At 35.8% G+C, this 23,608-nt stretch overlaps 1 protein-coding gene across 1 annotated transcript in view; it reads right to left on the bottom strand.

The window, feature by feature from the left end:
- Positions 1-19,685: 19,685 nt before the first annotated feature.
- Positions 19,686-23,608, bottom strand: part of NALF1 (NALCN channel auxiliary factor 1) — a 486,048-nt gene continuing 482,125 nt past the window's right edge. Inside the window, exon 3 of the mRNA XM_064504167.1 lies at positions 19,686-22,504. Coding sequence (XP_064360237.1) covers positions 22,209-22,504 — 296 coding nt within the window. The 3' untranslated portion in view covers positions 19,686-22,208. The remainder of the gene's footprint in view (positions 22,505-23,608) is intronic.

The raw sequence follows: 23,608 nt of genomic DNA, 5'->3' as shown, positions 1-23,608 counted from the left end.
AAAAATAGAAACCCCATTTGATTAAAATGTGAGAGCACTAAAATGAGCCTTTCTCCTAACTCCATCCCCAATTACTCTGTTATTATGGTTATATTGTTTACTACAATATCCCTCATTATATTGTTTAATACAAATGCATCAGGCAATAGACAAGAGGGTTTCTTGAGAGGTCTTGCAGCAGTTGAGGTAATCTGGACTAGAGAGGCTGATCAACTGTAGCAGCCATGGGCAAATTAGAAACTAAGGGGAATGGGAGACTCCCAAGGAAAATAGGAGAAGCTTTGAGACAAGGAGAGGCAGCAGCTTTATTCAAATGTATTTAACGTATTTATCCTTGCTGTTGTTCACAACTGCGATAGTATCTACTTGAAGAGGAGTTTTAAATGTGGTATAGCCTGCTAATTAAACACACATAAACACCCCCACACTCTTGGATTAGCTAATCACAATCAAGAGATTTGAAATCTCTTTCATGAACCGGTTTTCGTGCTGATTTGTAAGGCTTTTTGTTTTATTCACCTCAGAGATGGCAGACTAGATCCACAAGAAGAAGAAATTAATAGTTGCACTGTCCTGAGCTGGCACATTTAACTTTTATGATACCTAGCAGAATTTTGGCAATCAGATTCAGCATCCAAATTATTTGTGCAATACCAGAGGCAGATCACACACTGAACTGACGAAAGGAGTTGATGAGCTCAAAATGTACCATTTTTAGGGGAAAGGGAGTTTTCAGTTGATTTTCAACTGGACCATCTCTGCAATTTGTGGGATCTTAACACTGGAGGAGAGCTAAAGCAGGATCAAGGCATGTTGAATCACCTTTTATAGAACCACATCCTTATTCATCACAGTGGGATTCACAAATATGGTTTCTTTAGTCGAATCTCTATAAACTTCCCAGATGTGAACTCTGAAGTATCTTAATTCTCTTCCTTCTTTGAGTTTAGACCTTTATTTTGGGCAGAATGAAACATATCTTTCCAGAAAAAGATTCACAGCAGCCTTACAGGGGAGGCGCTAGGGGATAAAAGAAATGAAGAAATATTGAAATGGTTTTGATTAAAAAAAAAAGTGTATTTTCATGTCTTATTGTTCTGTTTTTTCAACTAGGCATTGTCAAATGAAAAAGCTAGTTAAAACTTATATTTCCTGTTTAAGTATGTTGGATAGAATGGAAGAAAAAAATTATTTAGTATGGAAATGCATACATGAAAAATATCTAATAATCATTAGAAATTCAGCTTTATAGTTTCAGGATCTTTGATAGCATTGCATCCACTTACCCTAAGTCTGAAAAATGGCATCCTTCCTTTCCTGTTGGATTACAGTAGAGAAATCTTATGACCTAAATACTTTTGATCTAAGCAGATGTTTATGATATTCTTTGCAGTGCATTTGTCTCCAGCTTTCTGTGCTTTGATTCCTTGGATTGATGATTGTCCATTAATTTAATGTTTCTCCTGCTTTTTTTTTTCCTTAAAAATAAAAGTATTCTATTGTGTGCTTTCTCTCTCTCTGTCTCTCTGTGTCTCTCTGTCTCTCTCTCTCCTTCTCTTTCTCTCCACCCAAACTCATGCACGCTTTTATCTGAATAAATCAAAAGAATTTTACACAAATATTATTTATAGTGTCTCTGATTCCTATACAACTAAATAGATATATGAATTATTCTAAAAATCTGTATATGTGGAAATAAATGAACATTTTGAATGCCTATTTTTTTGAAGGTATAAGCTTACTGAGAAAATTTAAAAAAAGTCTTTTTTTGTTCTGAAATGAATTAAATCTGTGATCACTCTAGTTATATCTGCTTGCTTTGACTTTCGAATATAGATCTTTAGTATATTTATGTTTACCATAGAGAGTCAGCTAAAATGTCTGCAGCAAAGTTATATGCACCTATGGAACTGACTTGGAGCTCTAATCATCTCTTGGCCTGGCCACCAAGACACTGTACAGATGTGATCTCTTGTCTTTTCTATGGTGAGTTCAGTGTGAACTTATTTCTTGCTTTCAATTGTATCCCTACTTGACACTTTCATGGTCAAGTAAAAGATGGTCACCCTACTTAAATTGAAATGCCTTAGGTCATCCTCTCCTGGACAGCTTTGAATAAGAGAAAAAAAAAAAAAAAGAAAAAAGAAACTTTGAACTGAAACTTGGCTTTAAATAGGAAAGAGTTTAGAATGGTTTTGTGGAGTGATATGCTCATGGGACACTACGTAACCAGCTTTTGAAAAAAAAGTTCAGCTGAGGTCAAAGAGGTCAGTACTGACACTACCTCTGACAGATATAGCCAGCTGGTCCTCGTAGTAGCTTGAATGAAATGCTTTTGGACAAAAGAGGGATCTTTATTGTCCATATGGGACTGGGATGTACTTCTCCTAACTTTAAATGCCCCAGAGTTAGATGCCTAAGCCTGACCTACTCTCTCAACATTTGTTTATAGTCAATAAAGAGAAAAGACACCCTGAGACTGCAGTTTATCTGACCTATCTTGGATGTTCCTGTCTTGGGAACAGTAGGGTGAGGTGAATCACTCAAGCAGTTTCTAGTGCTCTTAATAGTGAACCTGGGATGACAGTGTCAGACTGTAATGCCTACCTTTAGGCTGCCAAAGTTAGATTGTCCATAATGATCAATGTCATAAATGTACCACTGTCATTTCTGTTCCCTAATTTGCTTTTTCATGAGTTTCATGCATGAAGATCTACATGTCTATGCCTCTGGGACACAGGCAGGATGTGGGAGCTGACTCTGAATAGGCTAGAAATGTGAACATTGATCTAATAATTGCTTATGACTAATTGCTAAGGTGCAGAATAGATATTTTCTGCCTGGATGTTGTAGATGAACTAAGTGAAATTTGTCACGTATTCATGAAGAATCCCTATTCTTCTTCTGGAAGATATTTTCTATCTAAAGAGTGGCAAAATGTCAACATAATTGTCTCTGAGTTCAGATAAAGAATACACTCAAAGGATTTTATTGCAAATGAGCTTCTGAGGCATTAATACAAAGAAGAAAAGAGAATGGTTATGGTGTCTTTGGTTTGTTTGTTTCATCTCTCTTGGCCTGAATTTATGACAGCTGTCTGGAAACCTTCCACAGGGAAATGCACATTCAACAACATTTCAAACGTTCCACCAAAACACATCAAATTCTTCTAATTTCCCAAATGGATCTGGGAAGGTTTTTCAGGAAAAATCTTTTTGATTAGCAGCTGGCTTCTTGCTTCCTTGGCATTCCACGTGGCAAGCTACTACAGAGCTGGTAACCTGGGGAGGTTCAGGAGCTCTGACTCCAGTGAAGGCTTCCAGATTCCCTACTGTGCATCTGAGATACCAAAAGCTCTGAGGACCTCAGCTTGACTTGCAATTTCTAGAGTTTTCTGACTACTGGCCACATGACAGAAATCCTGGCATTCGGCCAGCCTAGGCTTGAGGAAGGTTGGAAAAAACTCAAAAATTACACTGGAAAAAATGAAACAAACTATATCACTAAAAAGGTTGATACTCAGGAATTTTCCATTCATGGAGAAATTTCAGTGAGCTGCTCAGATGACATAGGACTTGTTACTTTTTTTTTTATATTTTCATGCCAGCAAGGAAGTTTCATTTATCTCTGTAGCTAGTGAGTTCCATAACTGTTCTGTTGGATAAAATAAAAATGGCCATGTTGAATAAATCATCCATATTCCTTGAAACAGATAAAACTGTGAAACAGTTTAGTATGGTTCAGGCTGGCAAAAGACTTTTCAAACAGAAACCTGGTATTGGTTACAATGAGGCCAAAGCTGAGTTTCTGTATTTTGCACCTTTGTGAAATAGCTCTTTACCAGTGTTCCATCATGACCTGATTAGGGAGAAGTTGCATGTTTGTTAGTTTGATCTGTTCATTTGGCTCATTTTGATTGAAGCATATTAGCACCTGGACAACTTCTTATCTGAATCATCAGGTAGAGATGATTCACTGATGGTGAGTTGGACCTAAGAATCTATTGCAGGCGGCAACTACTTACTCAACACTGCTATACCTGAAAGTTATGATCACAACTAGCAGAAGGTCTTTTATAGCAGTACAATTGCATAATCTCTTTAAGGATTGGCATTGAAGTCCTTTAGCCAAATTGACATAATTAAACTGGTACAAATGTATGTGCCAGTGGACAGTTAAGGTGAAACTTTCATGATATTAAAGTCCAGCCAAATTCTGAGCAGATTCAACACATCTGCAGAATCAGTACAGCAATCAATAATGAATGTAGCTGAAGAACTTCAGGAAGGTGCACCAAATATGAAGTGGAAGTTTGTTTAAAAAATGCAAAGAGGGAAAGCGAGAGAGAGAGAGAGAGAGACAGAAAAAAAGAGGTGGCATATCATTTCTGGAAAGGTCAGAAAGCTAAGATTAAGCTAAGTTTCTGTGGATAGGGAAAAAGAACCAGGAAAATTGGTGTGAAGAAGAAAGGATGAGAAGCTGAGAAAGTCTATACTATTCCACAGTTTCTTCAGAGACAGGAATTTTATGCTGTACACACATTATAACTCTACTTGAAATATTTCCCTAGAGGCTGGACTGAAAATGAAGATATATTTCTTCAGGACAAAATGAATGTGAAATATTATTACTTTATAAATGGATGGAAAATATTAATTAGATTGCAAACAATTAAAAAATAAAATGATTAAAAAATTTTCCTTTTTATGATGTATATGCAAAATATAGGTACAGAATAATCAAATTACGAGCATGTTCAAATTAGTGGGCAGGACTCACGGAGCTGTTAGTGAAATGGAATGCATAAAATTCATACTATAAAGGAGTGTTGTCACTGTGGTCTTCATCCTTTTACTTTAATATCTCCTGTGTAATGATAAACAAAGATCCAAAGATGACACCAGCACTGCTGAAATGTACAATATGGGTGTCTAATATAATTATAATTAACAGTTTCGATTCATTTGCAGGATATACCCTGATGGCATTGCTCAAGAGAGGGGAAGCATTAGTGGTAATTATGCTTTGACTTTGTAATGTTGGATTGAAATGATGGTTTCTGACAAATCCTGAAATAAAAGAATGGTTGATTTGAATGGTGAAACAACACTGCCATCTAACTGTTCCTATGGAGAATCACAAGTTATCAGAAGATAAAAATACCTTAGATTCATGAAGTATCTGAATATACAGACTCCTGGTATTTTTTATGGTAACACCATAAAGGTAGGCCGTACATTGCTGTTTTTTAAGTAAAAATTACCTGATTTTGTTTTTGCAAGGAATAATGTTAACCCAGTACACTTGTTCTGAATTTGACTGTAGGCAGTGAAATTTACTTTATTTTTGGGTGAAAGAGCAGAGGGTAAAAACACAACAGAAACGTATTTGTTTTCAGAAATGCAGCTTTGCCCAGGGATAAGGTACAAGATAGTGTGTAGGATGAAAGGCACTGAAAAACCAAAGGAAACTCTGCTTGAGCAAGGGGGTTGGACTATGTGATTTCCAGAGGTCCCTTCCAACCTCAGCCATTATGTGATTCTGTGAACAAACTCCACGAATACAGGAGTTTCTACATCAAATCGCACATTTGGTCTACCAGTTTGCTACCTTGTACCGAACATGTGCTCCAGCAGGCTGCTGAAAAGTACTTAACAGAGAAAATAGTAAATAACTAACTCACGGAGGGGGTAAAAGTATAACATTGTGTCTTATATTTTTTTCCTATACCATGTAAATTGAGATGGTCTCTGAAGTGTTGTTATTATTTTTTTCAAATCCTGTTAAAATTCCATCCTCATTGTCTTAATGAAATTGATGGTCACTGGCTGACATCACATTGTGTACAAAAGTTTCTTATTTCCACATTTTAATCTTGTTGCCTTTCAGGCATTTTTTTTCCCCTATGCCTGATATAAGTGGCTTCCATCATCTCTTATTCTGTTCTTTTATCTATATTTTCTCTTATTATTTCTAATTATTCAGCTTTTTCTTTTTTCCAAGGAGTCTTATTGTGTCTCTGGTTATTTTCCTTATCTGTTTTTAACTCTCTTTGCTTTCTGTCATGTCTTTTTTTTTTAATGTGTGGCATAATCAAAATACATAATTCCATCAGATTAGATAAAATTAAAGTATCATTTACTATACTATTTTTCTGTCTTGTTTTCCAGCTAATTGAAATGGAACTGAGCACAATTTCAAGTGAATCAAAGGGACGGGAGCTAGGACTAAAAGATCTTATAGGAAAAGATGTAAACACATTAGGTCTGGGAGAAAAATAACAGCCTTCTGCCCCCCCCGACCCCCCCAAAAAAAGCAAAAAAGGGGTGAGGTTTTCATTTGGTCCAAAGAGCTTCTCCTGCCAAAAATCAAAGGGGTTTTAGGATCTTAAAACAATTCTGAAAGAAAGATCTACTGACCTTTGCCTATATCCCTGAACAGGAACGGTTATAATGACACACATATATGGACCAGTGCTTCCCAGACTGCTAGGCTGGTGCGGAAAGCAGACCTGCTGTTACAGGGCTCCCAGCATTTTAAAGCTGGATGACATGAGAGGGAAAGTGCAGAACCACTTTCTCTGCCTGCCATAGCTTACTCAGTGTCTCACTCCATGCCCTGACAGGAGACAGAGACAAACAAGTGCTTTAAACTGAATTCTTACTAAATTAGATACTTTACTTGGGTGATAAAGGCAATTTTAAAACCAATATAGAATTTTTGCAGGAATGTTCACTATGGTGACTGTCCAGAAGGCTGAAAATACCACATGGATAATAAGCTATCTATGGGCTTTTTGTGAGACAAACTGCATCTTTCAGTAGAACACATTTTTTCAAGGTTAGCTGCTCAGGACTTAATGAGAAGAAATATGTAATTTAGAAGCATGAGCATGGTTTCATCTAATTACATCCATGACAAACAACATAGTATAATAGTCACCATGGAGATACCTATTTCTGCTTTATGCTTACAGAGCATTCTCAGCTCACAGTAGCTACTTTGCAAGACTTCATGGAACAGGCGAAGTTTATGATTGCCATCTGGTGGCTACTGAAGAAAATCCACTAATTTTTGGAAACTCCACAGTTGCTAAGTAATAGCAGTACTGAGAGTGCCTTAGTGAAATAAGCATTTCTGAAAATTCATGTGGTATCTTGTGGAAAGGCCATCTGAAATTAGCCAGAGAAATGCTGACAAAATTTTAATTTGTCATCAACCTTGAGTTTCATTTTTAAAAATGTTTTAGATGCCAAAAGAGAAAACAATAAGTAGACCATGTATGCTGAGATCCAGCAGGTCATTCATGAGTGGCCCCCTAAACTATCTTCTATCAATATTCATGGGCCTCTGACCTAAGTATGGTAATGTCCTGTAATTGAGCTAACTGGCTTATTCTGTGACATAGATAAAGTCCCTCTATATATATTTAGCCTGATAACACATTCATGTTACAATTCTTTTATGAGTTAAGTCACTAGAGGACCGATAATCTTCCACTGTCTTGCCCACTCCCTGGAATCCTCTTTGAAACTTGCATCCATTTCAAAAATCCAAGTTTCTTTAAAAACAGAGTTTATGCTCTAGTCCTTGACCGCCTGATTAGCACTCAAATTTGAAGGTTTTGTGTTCCTTGTGGTCTTGTCCAGGCATAAAAAGCAAATAGAACTGAGCCCTGAAAAAGTGCTGCAGTGACCAAGCTTTGTTCATGTAAAATCAGCCCTGGAAGTCAAATAGAAGTGGACAAGCTGAACTTCCCATCACAGATTGAAAATTTAGTTTCAGGCTGTTTTCTGGAGTTGTTGTATGTTCATGGGAATATCTTTGTTTTGTCTTTATGTTTATAGGCATGCCTTTGTTTATCCCATTGTTTGTACTGTAAACTTCTATATTCATTCATGTCTTAATGCTATTTTACATGAAAAGTATTAAAAGCATTCATTAATCTATGTATGTATAAATGACTCCAGAGAAGGAGGTGATTTGGCAAGCTAAAGAAGCCCTGTACCTCAGTAATCATGGGTCTCAAAGGATAGTTTGGGTAATTTTTTTTCTTAACTGCTTGAATTTCTTTGGAATGCAGCTTATTTATAAACAGTAGTGCTACACAAAACCCACAAAGTTCACTTCCTGCATTTGTTGTTTGCCCTACATTTACAATTAGTTTCTAGGGGAGCTTCTATTACAGAAATATCCATCAGAGAAGCAAGGAGCAAATACAGGCAAACATTCAAATGTGAGATTAAAGAATCTCCCTTCTGGTTTATGATACGTTCAGTATCATTGACTTTTCAGTCTTATGGTAATGGAAAACTAAAGGAAATTGCATTACCAAGTCACCAGCAAATGCCCAACTGTTTCAAATAACAAGTTAATAATACTTTAACTTACAGAAAATTAAATTCATGACTGTGGGATCACTATGCCATTGGAAAGTAGCTAGAGCTGGTTAGATTTTTTTTTTCCCCTCATGGTTAAAAAAAGAGCTTGAAAAGTTGTGAATGCGATCAAAATATCTGGATTTGGAAATCCTGTGCCTAAATGGTGGGTGGAATGTCTGACACCGTCTTTCTCTTCCATGTGCCAGGTGTCCTGAGCAGACATATGCCTGGACGATCGCCTTTTGGAAAGAAAAGGTAATGATTAGTCCTGAAGTCCCTGGATATGATGGATCATGTGAAATGTATAACAGCAAGGAGCTGAAGCTTGGAGGAGAATAAGGACATGAAGCAAGAAAATTTACCTGCCCTCCTGAGTATTTCATTCATGTTTCCAGCCTCTCCCTTTCTATCCCCACTAATTTGGAACTGGAATTATGTTACGCATGGTGGCAAAAGAGCAAGAAGAAGAGAGAAAGAGTGCCAACCAATCTAAAAGTAAGAGCACTCACAAAAGATGCAGATCTCAGCCACAGGAAGAAGTTGAACCACTGTTACTCATATGCTGCATGAAATTAAAACACTTAACTATCAAGGAAAAAAAAGCACAAGAGTGCACAGCAACACAGAGAGGGCAAGAGGAAGGAAGAAGGGGAGAAAGAGAAAGGGACTGACTTTTTTTCCTCTTAATTCATAAAGATTGCCACATCTCCTCTCCCTCATTTCAGTTCAGTACTTGAGCATTTTGGGGAAAAAGGAGGGTTACCTCACATAAGGAGAGGAATTACTTTCTCCCTTATTAGTATATTCTTCCTTATTCTTGCATATGGTGTCCAAGTCCTGGGGAGAAGACAAATTTAAGAATATTGAGTTTTTTATGGCTATGGATAATAGTGGGGGGTTTTATTTCCCGTGAGTAGCTTGGACTGTTATATTCCATGCTGAAGCACTTTACTTTCTCCACAGATGTTATAGAGCCTGTTCACCTAACTCAGAGCTGTAGATTTGCTGCAGAGATGCTAGGAGATGTCGGCTAGTCACTGGCAGGTTGTAATAAACCTATTTGTGTATTTAATCCATTATGCCTATAATAGACTTATTTGTGCATTGTATTTATGATAGAATATTATTTATCAGTTTTAAAATTTGACACTTCAGGGACAGCTCTTAAGAGGTGAAATGAGTTCTGAATTATGGATGAGTCAGAGCATCAGCACCTGACTGTAAATTTTGATCACGAGAAAATCAGAGAACAGGCAGATGTGCAAATTTAGGTCTGTGATTCGACTGCACATAGTACAGGGGTCAGACTAACCTAGTCATGTAGGCTCATGTAGGCTCATGTAGGCTCATGTAGGCTCTAACTTTTAAATGGTTAATGGTAAATAGTTAATGGTTAAAGTTATAAACATTGAATACCACTTACTGGGATGACTGAATTACTATTTACATTTTTAAAAAAGTATTATGGTGCTACACGTGTACACAATGGTTGTTCAACATGTAGAACATCAGTGTCCCATTCGGTTCCCGGTTTCTAAATGCTAAGCCTTATTAAGAAAGAGGTTGTTCAAACCCTAAGGAACATTTGTTTCATGTCCATCTTTGCTTTAAACGAAACAAGTGCGAAGGTAAGTTCAAAGGCAGAGCATACTGATGTTAAATTTAATGTTCTGGCTGAACGTAAAAAAACAATTCTGAACTCCTATCCTATGGACAAATTCTGTCCCAAATTCTATGCTCCTGGAAGACACAGTATCAACAGCCATGACATCTGGTGTGATAATGATAAAGTAAAAGGAAAACATGAAATGAATAGAACCTGAACAGCCTTCTTAGAGCAGCTATTGAGCTACTTCTTAACTGTGGCAGGATTCCTCCTACTCCGTATACTAGTCTCTTGAGTATCCAAACTGTCTACATCTATGAGTAGAATGTCAAAATAATAATGTAGCCAATACCCACACGCTGGGGTTATGAGAGAGCAAAAAGTTCTGGAATGATTTATTCCTGAAAAGTGAGAATAACTTTGCTTCTATTGTCTTCCATCAAAAAGGGTTAGAGTGAGTGTACAATTGGATTTTAGAGTTGGAAGATTTGAGTTGTGCAGCAGCTTCTGTACCAAACCACCCATGATTACAGTTTCCTTCTATTTCCATAAAATATGAGATGAACTTAGAGGTTTTATAAACCACAAGAATCTAAACTGACTGTTCAGCTACCATGTATCATTTGATAATTCAGAACAATGGGATCAGAATGCAGCTCTTACTAAACATTCTGTTTTTTTGCAAAATTGATCTTTATCTCTATGTATGGAAGACTTACTTACTTTTTTAAAATGCCTCCACAATTTTAAGATGTCTTGAAGAAAACATATAACTATATGTAATTTTGTTAAAATAAGAATACACCATGCTCCACTAACTCATATAAAAACAAGACATATCTGATTTGAAGTTGACACTAATTTTCCCTGCGTTAACATATGTATAATAAAGTTAATATTGGCTATAAAAGTGTATTTCCTATATGGTATCATTTGCATCATTCAAAAGTAAGTTTATTATGACTCCTTGCTTTTGGGTATACTCAATTCTTAGTGTAGCACTACAATAGCTTTGTTGCAATCTTCCATCTATTTAATGTAATGGATGGTTTGGGTATTTATTTATTCTTCAGATATGAATTTCTTGATGGCTTAGAAGATAAGATTAATGTGCTGGTAGCTCTGTTCATTTGCTGCAGAGATGCAGCTTAAATTGTAATTTTTTTAAATTAATATATATATATTTTTTAATAAGAAGCATGCTCTCAGGGCAGTGTTTTGTAGGGGACAAGAGGATTGGTCACTTTATAAAGAAAAGTGATTTTCCAGAGTAGTCATGGCAGAGAATGCCCTTACTATACTGAAAGTAAACAAACTGAAAAAATCAAAACCTCAAAATTACAATTGATTCTCATAACAACCAAATAATACTAAATTCAGGAACCACCTTCTGGTCTACTTGGGAAATTTTGCGTGTCTTGTTTAATCTCATCCTTGCATACTAGGCTTTCACTTGCTAATCTGCCACACACAAGCTTCCACTTGTCTTTTTATTGCTCATAACTTACGTAATTAAATTTCATACTGGACTGTGTTTCTAGCCCTTCTCCTGGTGTTTGAGAATGTATCCTTGTACAACATTCAACTCTACCTCCAGTTTTAGCTATTTCTGAAATTTGAATTTTCTACTGGATTTAAGCTCTCATAGAGCTCTTGGTTGATTTACTGGGGGAAAGCCTCTACTCAAGAAATGACAAACAGTCCAGGGAAGATTTCTATAACAGAAGAAAATGTAAAGCACAAAATATTTGCCTAAGTACAACCCTCTTCCAACACTATCCACTATGCAGGAAATCAGGACGCATTAAATATAGCTTGTAGAAAAATATGCTTTCTATAAATCTTCATAAGCAGGAAGAATTGAGTCTCCTCTTAATAAGACGTGAAAGGTACTATGCAGGAGAGCAGCTTTGTCCCCTGTGGCTTCCTAAATCCTTCTTTGGACCTGAAAGAAGCTAAGGTCTGTCTGAAGTATCTGGGGAATAGCATAGGTATAGTCAAATGGCTAATTGTACATATTTCTCTAGCTTAACTGTTCTTGTAAGAAAAATGTCTACTGGAATCATTGTTGGATTAAAAATGATGTCAGGATGAAGATTTCATGCATTTGACACAAAGATATGTACTCACATTCTGAAAACATCCATACAGATTCCTGAGAGCACAAATGCTGAGGGAATATTAGTCAGGAAGCAATAGAAAGCAAGAGGGCATGGAATAAGGCGGGTAAACCAAAGGGTTAAAAGTGATGAACACACAGTTGAAAAAGTCTCTGCCTGATGTGTCTGGTAAATACATTTACTTTTGAAGAACATAGTCTGTAGTTTTCAGTCTAGACTAGTATAGTTTAGTGAAGCTTTATTAAGAAAAGTGGAACAACATAGCCTTAAACTAAGAAAGATGGAAAATAGGTTATATAGGGGGGGAAAAAAAAAAAGTAAAGAAAGGCAGGGTTCCTGAAATAGCATTATATATATCAAGAACTTAATGGGTTTTACTTTGGTTTACACATACTCAATTTCCTCCTTCTCATCCACATATGAATAATAGCCAGTCAGAGAAAGTACTTCATCCTATGTTCCAAATAGTTTTCCTAACATAGGGACCATATTCAACTGGCATTCACTTTATACCTGATGAAGTTGAAATACCTGAAGTGAAGCCTTGTTCTTGTTGCAATCAGTGAGAATTTGACCACAGATTTAGAATGAATACAAGACTTCAACCCTCCTCTTTAGAAACACAGTGCCTAATTATGAACCTGCATCAGTGGTCCACTAATTTTAATCTACTGAAGCAGTGTAATTACTCTCATTTACAGTGTCCGTAGCTGTTCATGGCATGCAAAATCTAGCTTCATACTACAACGAAATGTAAAAGGAGTTTGCAATAAAACCGTATGTTGAAATAAGCCATTAGTGGTAGGCTTCATTTTTACATTATATACACCTACCTGTGTGAGCAGATGGTTAGGTCATAAAGGTGAATGACTGTGAAAGTGTGGGTATCTCAAATAGGTTATGGAACTGCAAAGAAACTGTTCGACTTTTGGTTTATTTCTTCACCACAGTTATGGCTCGGATTGTTACAAATGAATTTTTCTTTTCACTTGTTTTTTGCTATGGCACCTTATGCCAGCTTCACCTTATTTTGGCTTATCTTGTGAGGAGCTTTGGTGTTGATTTCCATAGATGTGTTGCCACCCTTTATTGCCATCCAAAATAGTTCTTGAAACATTTGACATCTATCTTGTAAACTGTTCTGTACTTACCTCTTTGAACTCTTGTTTCTTTCTCAACCCCTTTTGAGAAAGAGAAATCCTTGAGTGACCAGATAGATTAGTATCTAATGCCACTTATTAATTCAGTCTTTGTTGTAGACTATTGAATGACCCATAGATAGTAAATGATCTTTTTTCACATTTCATACCACTCAAATTTGACATATATGTGATCTAAAGTTAAAATATTTTTCTTTTTATGGGTATTTTTTCATTTGTTTTAATTTATTCTCCTTGTAAGCAATTTGAGATGATGAGCTGTAACCATGCTGCTGCTGTGTTATATGGTATAATCTGGAAATCCAGTTAAACAAGAGGAAATTATCTCAATCTTTGTATTTTTGTCAGACATATTTTACAAAATAGGTAGCTGTAGTCTAGGTCAGAACATAAGTTCTTTTCTTTTAATTGTTTTTCTTTTGAGGAGAAAGGAAAGTTGTTTATATTTAATCTGTATTTAAAGATCATTATCCCACCCAACACCTTAGGTTTAATTTTATTCACAGATCCCTAGTACCCAAAAAGTCAGACTCACTGTTTGCATCTTTAAATTTATTCTTAGTAGAGCATTGTTTTTAGTATTTTTTCACAATCTTCAACAGTTTCTCCTGTCATTTTGAAAACAAGTTTTTCTGTGAGTCATTGTAATAAATTATTTCATCAAAGTTCTCTGTAAAAAATTAAAGATAGTATTAGTTGCTTAACTAAAGTTGCTATAATAATACAATATTTAATATATTATTACAATTTACATCTTTTTTTTTTCTTTTTTTCTGACAGGACCACTTAGCCCTCTTTTCAAAGCTGAGAATCATAGGACATTCCATATAGTTAAAAAAACACTGATGCCAATTTAGCCCATTTCAAATAAAATCCAGTCCTTAACTTTGAAGAAAGGAAAAAAAAAAAAAAGAAGGAAAAGAAAATGGAAACAAGACTAAACGCAGTTAATTAAATTTGCTTTTAACATGAGTTTTCTGTTCATACAATTTGGGAATAACAGAAAAGTAGAATAATTTTAATTGCAAATTTGTTAACATAAGCATGTATTTTGTAGCTGCATAGATCAATATGAATCTTAAAAAGGCCAAAATATGGTTTTGAAGAAAACAAAATAAAGCAAATAAACGAACAAATGAAACCAAGCAGCTTCTGAAGAACTACATAAATAAATTGTCATTAATGTTTAATAATTAAAAAAAATGTAATTATAAGATTTCTTTAAATTTATTTTTACTTGTAGGACTGAAAATCTTTTCAGGTCTTTTCAATATTTTTACTTGTATTTATAATCCTGTGTAAGTTTTTGCATATTCAAACCCTGAATGAAGCTTGTTAGATTTCAGAAAAAGAAAGGTCTATCAAATCAAAGCTCAAAGCTTTGGCTCAACATGACTTTTGCATAGAGCTGCAGCTAATTATTTGACCAACCACTTGGACAAACCTTTGGAACATTTCAATCTTTCAGCTGTTCACATGCTTATTTATCTTATCCATGTGAGTTTGTATGTGTTCAAGGGGACTTTGGGCTTTCCAAATGCTCCTTGAAGTCAGTGGAAAGACTTGCTCTGAAATTGGCAGGTTTTGGTACATGGCATTAATCCTAGCTCCAAAAATGTAAAGTGAGAGTCCCATTGAATTCAGTGGACCTGGACTAGTGATGGATAGAAAACTGATGGGAGAACATCTCTCTGTGAATGAAAAAAAAAATTTTTTTCTGCATACATAGCAAAATATAAAGTAGGAGAATATTACATCTTATTAAAACATATTTAATTTTTCAGAGGGCTATTGAGGCTAAAACATGTCCTAGACCAGACTGGTGACTCTGTCAGAGAAAGGAAAAGGTGGGAGAAGAAAAAAAAGAAAAAGGGAGAAAGAAAAGAAAAGATAACTTTTCTTTTCTTTTTTTTACTGGTCTTCTCTAAAAAACACAAGAAACTAGTGACTGTTCTTCCCATTGTTCACATGGCAGATATCTTCCAGGGGATATAGTTGCTCTGCTTTCCTTTCAGTAGGTTTCCTAGAAAGCTGATTAACAGCTGCTGATAGTTAAGTACCATAGGAACTTCATCCTGTAAAGTGCTAGGTGCTCTTCACCGTCCAATAAAATAAATAGAACTGAGCAGACTTAGTTGAAGTCTTGTATTCCCTATGCAAATTATGATGAATATTCTAAAAATCAGGTAATGCCATCAGGTTATTGACTGCTTAATATATAATCTGTCAACATTCCACAGAGTAGGAAAAAGAGCGTGCGTCTCTCATATGAGTGTGGTAACCAGATCTTGCATGTTTTCACTGGGCCAATTAATAGTTCATTAATTTGTGTAAGCTGGAGCAATATTAGAGAAAGGACTGATAAAAATCTTCTCTTCTCTGTCTTTCAGAAAGTATAGCCTGCTGTTTAGAGCACTGACGTGCATTCGAAGGAAATGGGTTCACCTGCATTCTAGCTGGTATAGGGTTATCACTTCATCTCTGTCTGTATTTTGTGATAAAGAGCTGGTGTAGAAGCCTAAACCCAGAAGAAACCGAATGCTGGATAGGTACATCCTTGGTACTCATAGAAGAACTCTTCAGTCTCTGAGAAGACGAGGCTGAAGTAACACTACTCTGTTCAGGGTAGAACACTGGCTTATTTAGGTGGCGCCTTCCTCAGTAGATGTTTTTAAATGACTAACTCCTCATGTTCATTATGCTTCATCCTCCAGGCTTAATTCATAGATGTATATTCACCAGTTATAAGATACATAAGAGTTCAGTGCTGCAATGCTTGGTGTTGTGCTGACTAAAGATACATTCAATTAAGCATTGCAATAATGCTTTAAGACATCATTTCCCTCTACTGCCTATTTTACTCCTCTGACAGAAAGTATCCCATTTCTTTCTTCAATTCCTCCCACTGTTACAGACTTAACAGAAAGGTGCGTGTGTCTATGTTACCGTGTCCCAATTCTCAGTCTTGTCTTCACCTAGCTCCTCTTTGGTTTGCAGTGAAGGGGGACATCATATGTTTCCTTCTGCTGATCCTACTCCAGGAAAATAAATCCTGGCAAAATCATAAGGGGACAACTGGGAGCGGTAACATCTTGACTGCTACAGAGAGATTTAACAGTGCTTTGTTGTCAAACCATTTGTCCTTCTGCTAAGCTAGCCCTTCATGAGGGAATATCAAAAGAATTTGAAGATATACACTGCTGGTAAAATCTTTATCCTTACTCAGAGGGACGGTTACAAAGCTTGCATATTATTTTAATCTTATTTCAGTTTTTTGCAGAGGGAGCTTAGCATGCATATTTATCTTAAAGCTTACTGGTAGTTCCTCTGAACATCGGCTTTAGCTGAGACCGAAGATGTGAGCAGGGCAAGTACTCTCCCTTTGAAAAGGAAGTTAATTCACTTTGTGTGTATCCAAGAGAGGAATTTAGTATTAGCAGAATGAGAGAGCCTAGAGGTTCGAACTGAAGCAAAATCAGCACTTTGAACAGAGACTCCTGTCCCTTCTGATCTGTCACTGATACCTTCTGTGCTACTGGCACCCCACTGGAATCAGTGGAATGTAGTCTGCACTGAGAATTTTCAGCAAAAGTCAAGGTTTTGAGTGAAAAAAATTCAGAAAAATAATAAGTAAGGTAATAAGACAAGATCATGGACTGAATATCTAAATATGTTTTTTCCCCACTTCCCCAAAAAGTTTTTAATTTTCGTATTACAAAAACATATTTATGCTGCTGAAATTCTATTTGGAGATTCACACTCCATAGTATGAATATAAATACAATAATTTTGCCCTATATATTTTACAGGTCTTATCCTTTGGTGTTTTTATTCATACATTATGCTATATTTTTAATATTTGTGGTGAATGTATGTTTGCATCTATCTCTCTTAAAAGAGATAACTACACATAGATCTATACCTACATAGCATCTTTTTTGCATTTCTAATATATATTTTTAAGATGTATAGCTTGTTTGTCAGATGGATTTTCTCAAGTTGGCTCTATTTATTATTATTATTATTATTATTATTATTATTATTATTATTATTTCCTCACTCAGAGTAGTTCTCTCTTCCCTCTTCCCCCTGCAGGGACAAATCAAGCTTGTTAACAATTGAAAAAAATTCTTGAAAACTTAGAGGTGTTCTGGAAAGCTGATTCCTGAGTTCTCACAGAACATGTTTGCAAATTAAATTCCTTAGTTGAGATGATATGTGCTCCAGTCTTACTTGCCATCCAAAAATCTAACACTAATGAAAACTATCATATTCAGAACTGAACATATCATTTTCCAAAGCTTTTCTAAAATACTGCTGTTTCCTGACAGCGACTGGCAGATGATAGAACCTCTTTTAACCTCAGAAAAGCTATTTAATTTCCTCTCCGCAATGAGGATACTTCTGTTAATTCTTCCTCTGTGCTCTTAGTTCAGTTTTGAAACCATTCTTTTACCAAAATAATAAGATAATAGGTAACAATAATAAAATGGAACCATTCACAATGTACCATTGCCAATATATTGTTAAGACTCAGTTTGCTAGAGCTGAATCCAAAGATCCTTTGTTGGCGCGCTACAGCCATGAGCAATTCCTGAGTAAAGACTATGAGATGACAAATTTGGATGTAGACGCTACAATGAATTTTTTGTGGGTGCATCTTAGACCTGTGTCGAGGCCCACTGAAGTCAGCACGACTCTGAGCACAGCTAGAAGTCTGCCCAAATAGAGCTCATTGCAGGACTGTGGCACTGATGGGATACACAGTGAAAACTGCGGTAAGGACCAGGTCCGTTCAGAGATCCCTTGCTTCAGTGAGTGTTTACATGTATCTTTAAGGTTCCTAAGACATTCATTTCACTATAGTTAAAGCTACCCCTGCTAGGCAAACAAATTTTGCTTGTGCTTTGGACAGTCACTTAAGACAGGTTTCACTGTATAAATTCTTGTGTGCATGTGTACAAGCTGGCTTCATTTCTCATGATAAGCAGATATCTTCTGTGTACAGATGCAACGTTTATGAAAAGGACACTGATTATCGTAAATACAGAGAGAGCAGAAGACAATGCCCTTGCCCCTCACTTTTTAATAAAAGAATATAACTATATTAGCTTAGAGCCACATCACATACCAAATGAAACCTGCCATCTCTGCTTTTTGATGTACAGCTCTCATTCTTCCTTTTTCAGTCAGTTAGAATAACATTATTTATAACCCTCAAGAAGGAATCTCTTGAAAGTCTACGTTTGGTTTGTTTCTATTGTTCCACAGATTCTTTGGCAGCTGATGGCTTGGTTTCATCATTTATAGAACTAAAACTTTGTTCTAGCTTTTTGTTTGTTTTTGACTTTAAATTATGGTGTGCAGAAGGACAGCCTTCACCTGCTATATTTTTTCAAAAAAAAAAAAAAAAAAGATACTGTCTCTTTAATGGAAGAAAAACATCAGTATAATGTATTACCAAATGTAAATGCAATAAGAAACAACATATAGCTCTGGTTATGTTATATGACATTTGGCTTAGCAGTATTAACATATTGCACAAAATCTGCATTTTCCCTATTGCAGAAAATAAGATGATAAAAGACATGGGAAATATCTCTGTTCCATATGATTGCAAAATAAATATTATTCCCTTTTTCTCTTTTTCTTTTCATCACTCATTTTAAGAAATATTTTAGTATTATTTGTTTGTTAAGCCAGTTCTTTATCATGTATGTATTAGGCATACAGTACAAGGAGAAATGGAACAAGATGGCAGTTATAGCAGTGGCAAGATGTAAATTTATTCTGGCAAAAAAGTAATATGTGCACAATATCAAGCATGCGTAAGTTTGTGCTGGGAAAACTATTACGAATGAGAAATGGATGAAATGAAGTTTTGCATCATACATGATTACGTGTTGCTTAACTTCACAGAAGAGTCTTTGTCTACTCCTGATGTCCCAGGTGCCACCAAGAGAAACTGCATACCACACTGCTGGAGCCAAAATGGCAACAGACACCTCAGCAGTAGCCACCTCTGGAACATGACTCTTTGTTTTAGAAATGAGAGAAATAGATCTCAAAAAGATGACAGAGAAAATTCACAGACCATTGCACTGCAGGCACTGACTCCGGGTGGGGAGTGGAAGGGGAGGAATTTATTACGTCTTGTACTTAATAATTAGAAGTCTGTAATCGATTCCTGCTTCATTTTGCCCACCTTTAATTTGGCTACTTCATGCATGCGATGATGTTGTCACTGTTTTTTCCTCATGTCTCTTTCTCATATATTTCTCGTATTGTATGACACATGACTGAGGGCAGCCAAGCAGTGGAGGAGTCATATTTTTCACAGATGCCATTTGAAAACATTTGATAGAAAAATAAGGGATGAAAAATGAGGAAGAGCAGGAGAGAAAAAATAAATAAAATATTTTAAAATAAAATATCTTAAAAATAGCTCTCTACATTAATTCACCATGAGGCAAAACAGAAACGATAACTCTTCTTCATGTGCCAATTTAATTGGGATGAACCTTACTTGCTGCTGTATTGGTACAGTGTAAAAATAGATGACTGTGTGTAATGACGTGAACAAAAAAACATGAGGAACATCACAGAAATGGATGTTGGATGGCCTTTGCACAGCAGAGGTAGATAAAGGTTATAACAAACTGTTTACTGACCATACACACTTACTAGAATTAAGAGGTCAGTTGAACAAGAGCTCACCTAGTAAGAGCTTTCTCAGTAGTGTGACTCATCAGCTGTTGTGCAGTACCAGAGCACTGCCCAGTTATTGCTCCATCACTTTTCAATAACATCTCTGTCCATTCAAAAGTCTACATTCTACCATTTGTTAAGGCTTTTTCATTTACAATTCTACATTTTTCCCGCTTTTTGCATCAATTCAATATAATTAATACATGTGCCTCTAACAGAAAATAAAATAACTAAAAAGCACCATGTTTTATTGAACAAAATATAGCATGTGCAAGAAAGGGAAGGGAAAAAATATAGAAACAAACCAGTGCTGAAGAATTTTGCATTAGTTGGTGCTTTTGTTGTTGTCATATTTGCACAGATCATTTTAGGCTCCTCAGGCTGGGTTGTAGTAGAACACTATCAAAACAAATACTCTTGCAAAATATTTGAACTTTCACAGCTTAACATGTGCATCTTGAACTGCTTAAGCAGTATGATTATCTCCTCTTTTTTTTTTTATCTCCAGAATCGAACAGACCATGAAGTGTATACAAAAACGCATATTATGCACCAGTGATTAAATGTTCTTACAACATTAATATTCATGAAGGGGTGTTTCATAGCTAGAAAGTAGGTAACTATATTTTATTTTCTAAGAGAACATTTCCTATAGATTTCCTTCATCTCCCAGCTACACAGCAAACATCTCTAAAGTGCACTTCCCAAGTGTAGTTAGAGAATAGGAAGGAATGTAAAGTTTTTAAAAACAGCCCTTATTAACTTTTCCTTCCATTGATTCTACTGTAAACTCTAAAAAAGCCTTTTTAAAAAGCAAATTCTCATACACTCAGCAGGTGAAATGTTCCCACAAAAATAAAAGTAAACAAAATAAAAATCACCCCAAACAATGAAAAATCAGCAATCAGATTACAATCTTTTCTCTTGACTACTCATATCCTAGTATATTCTTTACTGTTTTATTGCACATTTATTAAAACAGTTCTCCTAAATATTTAAAACAAAATAGTTTCTTTATCTGTGCTAACACATTCTTGTGCACCCTTAATAACTAGAGTAACTTTCAACAACACGTATATATTAGAAAAAAAATAATGGAATCAAAACCAAATAGATACTTTGTGTTGTAGATGCTCAAAGGCTTCTAGTGTAATTTTGCTGAGACAAAAAGACTTCAATTTTGGAAGCTCTTTGCTCCCATTCCTTATGGAAAGCTGCTGGTTATGTGACAGCAGGAGAAACTCAAAACGTAATTCACAATGAATGCCAATCCTTTACCTCCAATATGAAGGCTTCCCAACTATTCAACTTGCTGAGCATAACTGGTTTTACATATCATATCTAAAAAAGGCTGCTCCTGTTCAACTGACCAGTGAGAAAGGACTGGACTTCTTCAAAACGGGTATTGCAGCAACAGTTTGTTATATATTTCTTTACATAAACATTTTTTAACTGTCCGATCCCACCTTATAAGGAGAGCACTTGTTTGTTCAGCTAAAAGGAACCCCCTTCATGCTCCTTTTGGGTTTGCTCAGTCAACTGGTTTGTGCAACAGTGGCAGAGGCACACTGGAATTGTGTACCCATTCATTGTGATTACACAGACAGAAGCAAATGTATGTTGTCTGCTAAGGGAGTTGGGGAGGGGAAAGAAGATGAATGGTTCCCATGGGTAAGAGGACAGTTAGGGTTGTTTTAGTTTTTTTTTCATTTTTCTTTTTTGTTTTTTTTTTGTATTTTGTTTTGTTGTTCTTTTTTTGTTGTTGTTTTTTGTTGTTTTTTGTTTTTTTTTTTTTGTTTTTGCTATGTCATGGAATCATAGCAGTCATTCCTCTAATAGAAACTGACAGGACATAAAAGACAGAACTATCAGATGAACACACACAATGACTAGAAATATATCGACAGAGAAAAGACTTAATTTAGCTTTGAGAAACCGTCCCAAAAATAAAATCCTGTATTAACAAGTGCAAAAAACAAACAGAAAAGAAACTCCAAACATTAAAACACAGTGTATAAAATGGTGTGAGAAATTTAAGTCACCATACAGCCTTTTAGTCAATAAAAAGCTGTGTTCACGTGTCCTTGTTGTTTGGGTAGTGGCCCAATCTTTTCATTTTACCCAAAAGGTCATTCAAGAAGAGATCTGAGGGTAAAGCACTCAGTATTTGTTATATTAGACTGTAGTCCTTTGGGCCTGTTGTGTTTCTATCATGTAAGGTGAATCCTTTCTTTTATTCCTCATTGGTTGAATTATCTTCCAAAGTTGTTATGCCTCCAAAGCCCAGTCCTGTTGAGTTCTGTGCTGCTGAGACTGTAAGTACTGTATGTAAGAGAATTAATACAAGAACACACAGTTTAAGTCTGCTGTTACACAGTCTTGATGCTGATGAAACTGTGAGTGATGTCCTGTGACACATTGTTGAGCCACTTGTTTTTATAGTCCCTTTGGATTGATGATCTGATAATAGTCCCCATCTGACATCACAGCATTCTGGTTCTGCATTGGTTGGATAGTTTTCATAGAGCCCTGTAGGGTAAACACAAGCAAAAATTAACACCCTGCAGAGTAAGATTTGCAGACGTTGGCAGTTCAAAGGAGATGAACGTTTTGAAGCTCAGCTATTCAATCTAGATCTCTGGGTTAGCCTGAGGCCCCCAAAATACTTGCCATTTTTGCACAATAAGAATTTCTGAATTCAGCCCATTTTGCATAATAAAAACTGTTGAGTCCAGTTAGACATTCAGTCTAACAGAAAGGAAAAACATGAAGTAGCATCAAAAGATCATTCAACAGAAGTATGGACCTGAGTGTGATTGTGGAAAGATATGGAGTTACAAAATAGCTGTTGAGCTCCTTCACCATCAAAACTGATATTTAAACTTCTTCCTATTTTAGATGAACCCAATAACAAGTAACCAAAATGGACATTTGCACAAAATTTGCAAAGATCTTAAAATTCTTGCTCAGTTTGTGAGCACATACTCATAATATCACTATCCATGAGAAGTCTGACTTTAAAGACCAATCCGATTGTTGTGAGACCAATACAGATCCAACAATTTCACAGGAAAACTTTCCGAACGCAGCTGTTCAGAGTTCACTTTTTACCCTATTTTAACTAAGTTTCTCTGACTGAGATGTTCTCTTCTGTATATCCCAGAGGTAAGAACAATCTTTCCTTCCCATATAATAATTAAGTCTGTTGATATTTCTTATTGTACAGCTAGGTCATTTCTGCCCTTGGAATTTTTTTGAATTACTCAATCTGATCCAGTCATATATTTTGGAATAGTTAAAGGAATTTCATCTTTTCCAAAGACACAATCATTATTTTGGAAATTATCAATGCTGTGTGCATTAGTATATGCGACAGTAATATCAGTGTTCTATAACCAGAGTGTTCTGTTTACTTCTTATATATCTTCTTTAAATATAAGTTAAAAGAACCTAATTTAGCATGCTTAATTAAAGGTCAAAGGCAAGAATGCCCAGCTTAATGGACAAATATCTTTTCTCCATTTAAACGGATGCTGGAATAAATATTTGCTCTATGAGAGTTCTAGGTTTCACTAGTAAATAACCTATCTGTGTTGAAATACCAGGATCAGGATTTTGAGAGAAACTACATGA

The sequence above is a fragment of the Dromaius novaehollandiae genome, chromosome 1 (genome assembly GCF_036370855.1).
Source record: "Dromaius novaehollandiae isolate bDroNov1 chromosome 1, bDroNov1.hap1, whole genome shotgun sequence".
NCBI classification, from domain to species: domain Eukaryota; kingdom Metazoa; phylum Chordata; class Aves; order Casuariiformes; family Dromaiidae; genus Dromaius; species Dromaius novaehollandiae.
Note: the sequence above shows the minus strand (reverse complement) of the source record. Positions and strands in the feature narration are given on the sequence as shown.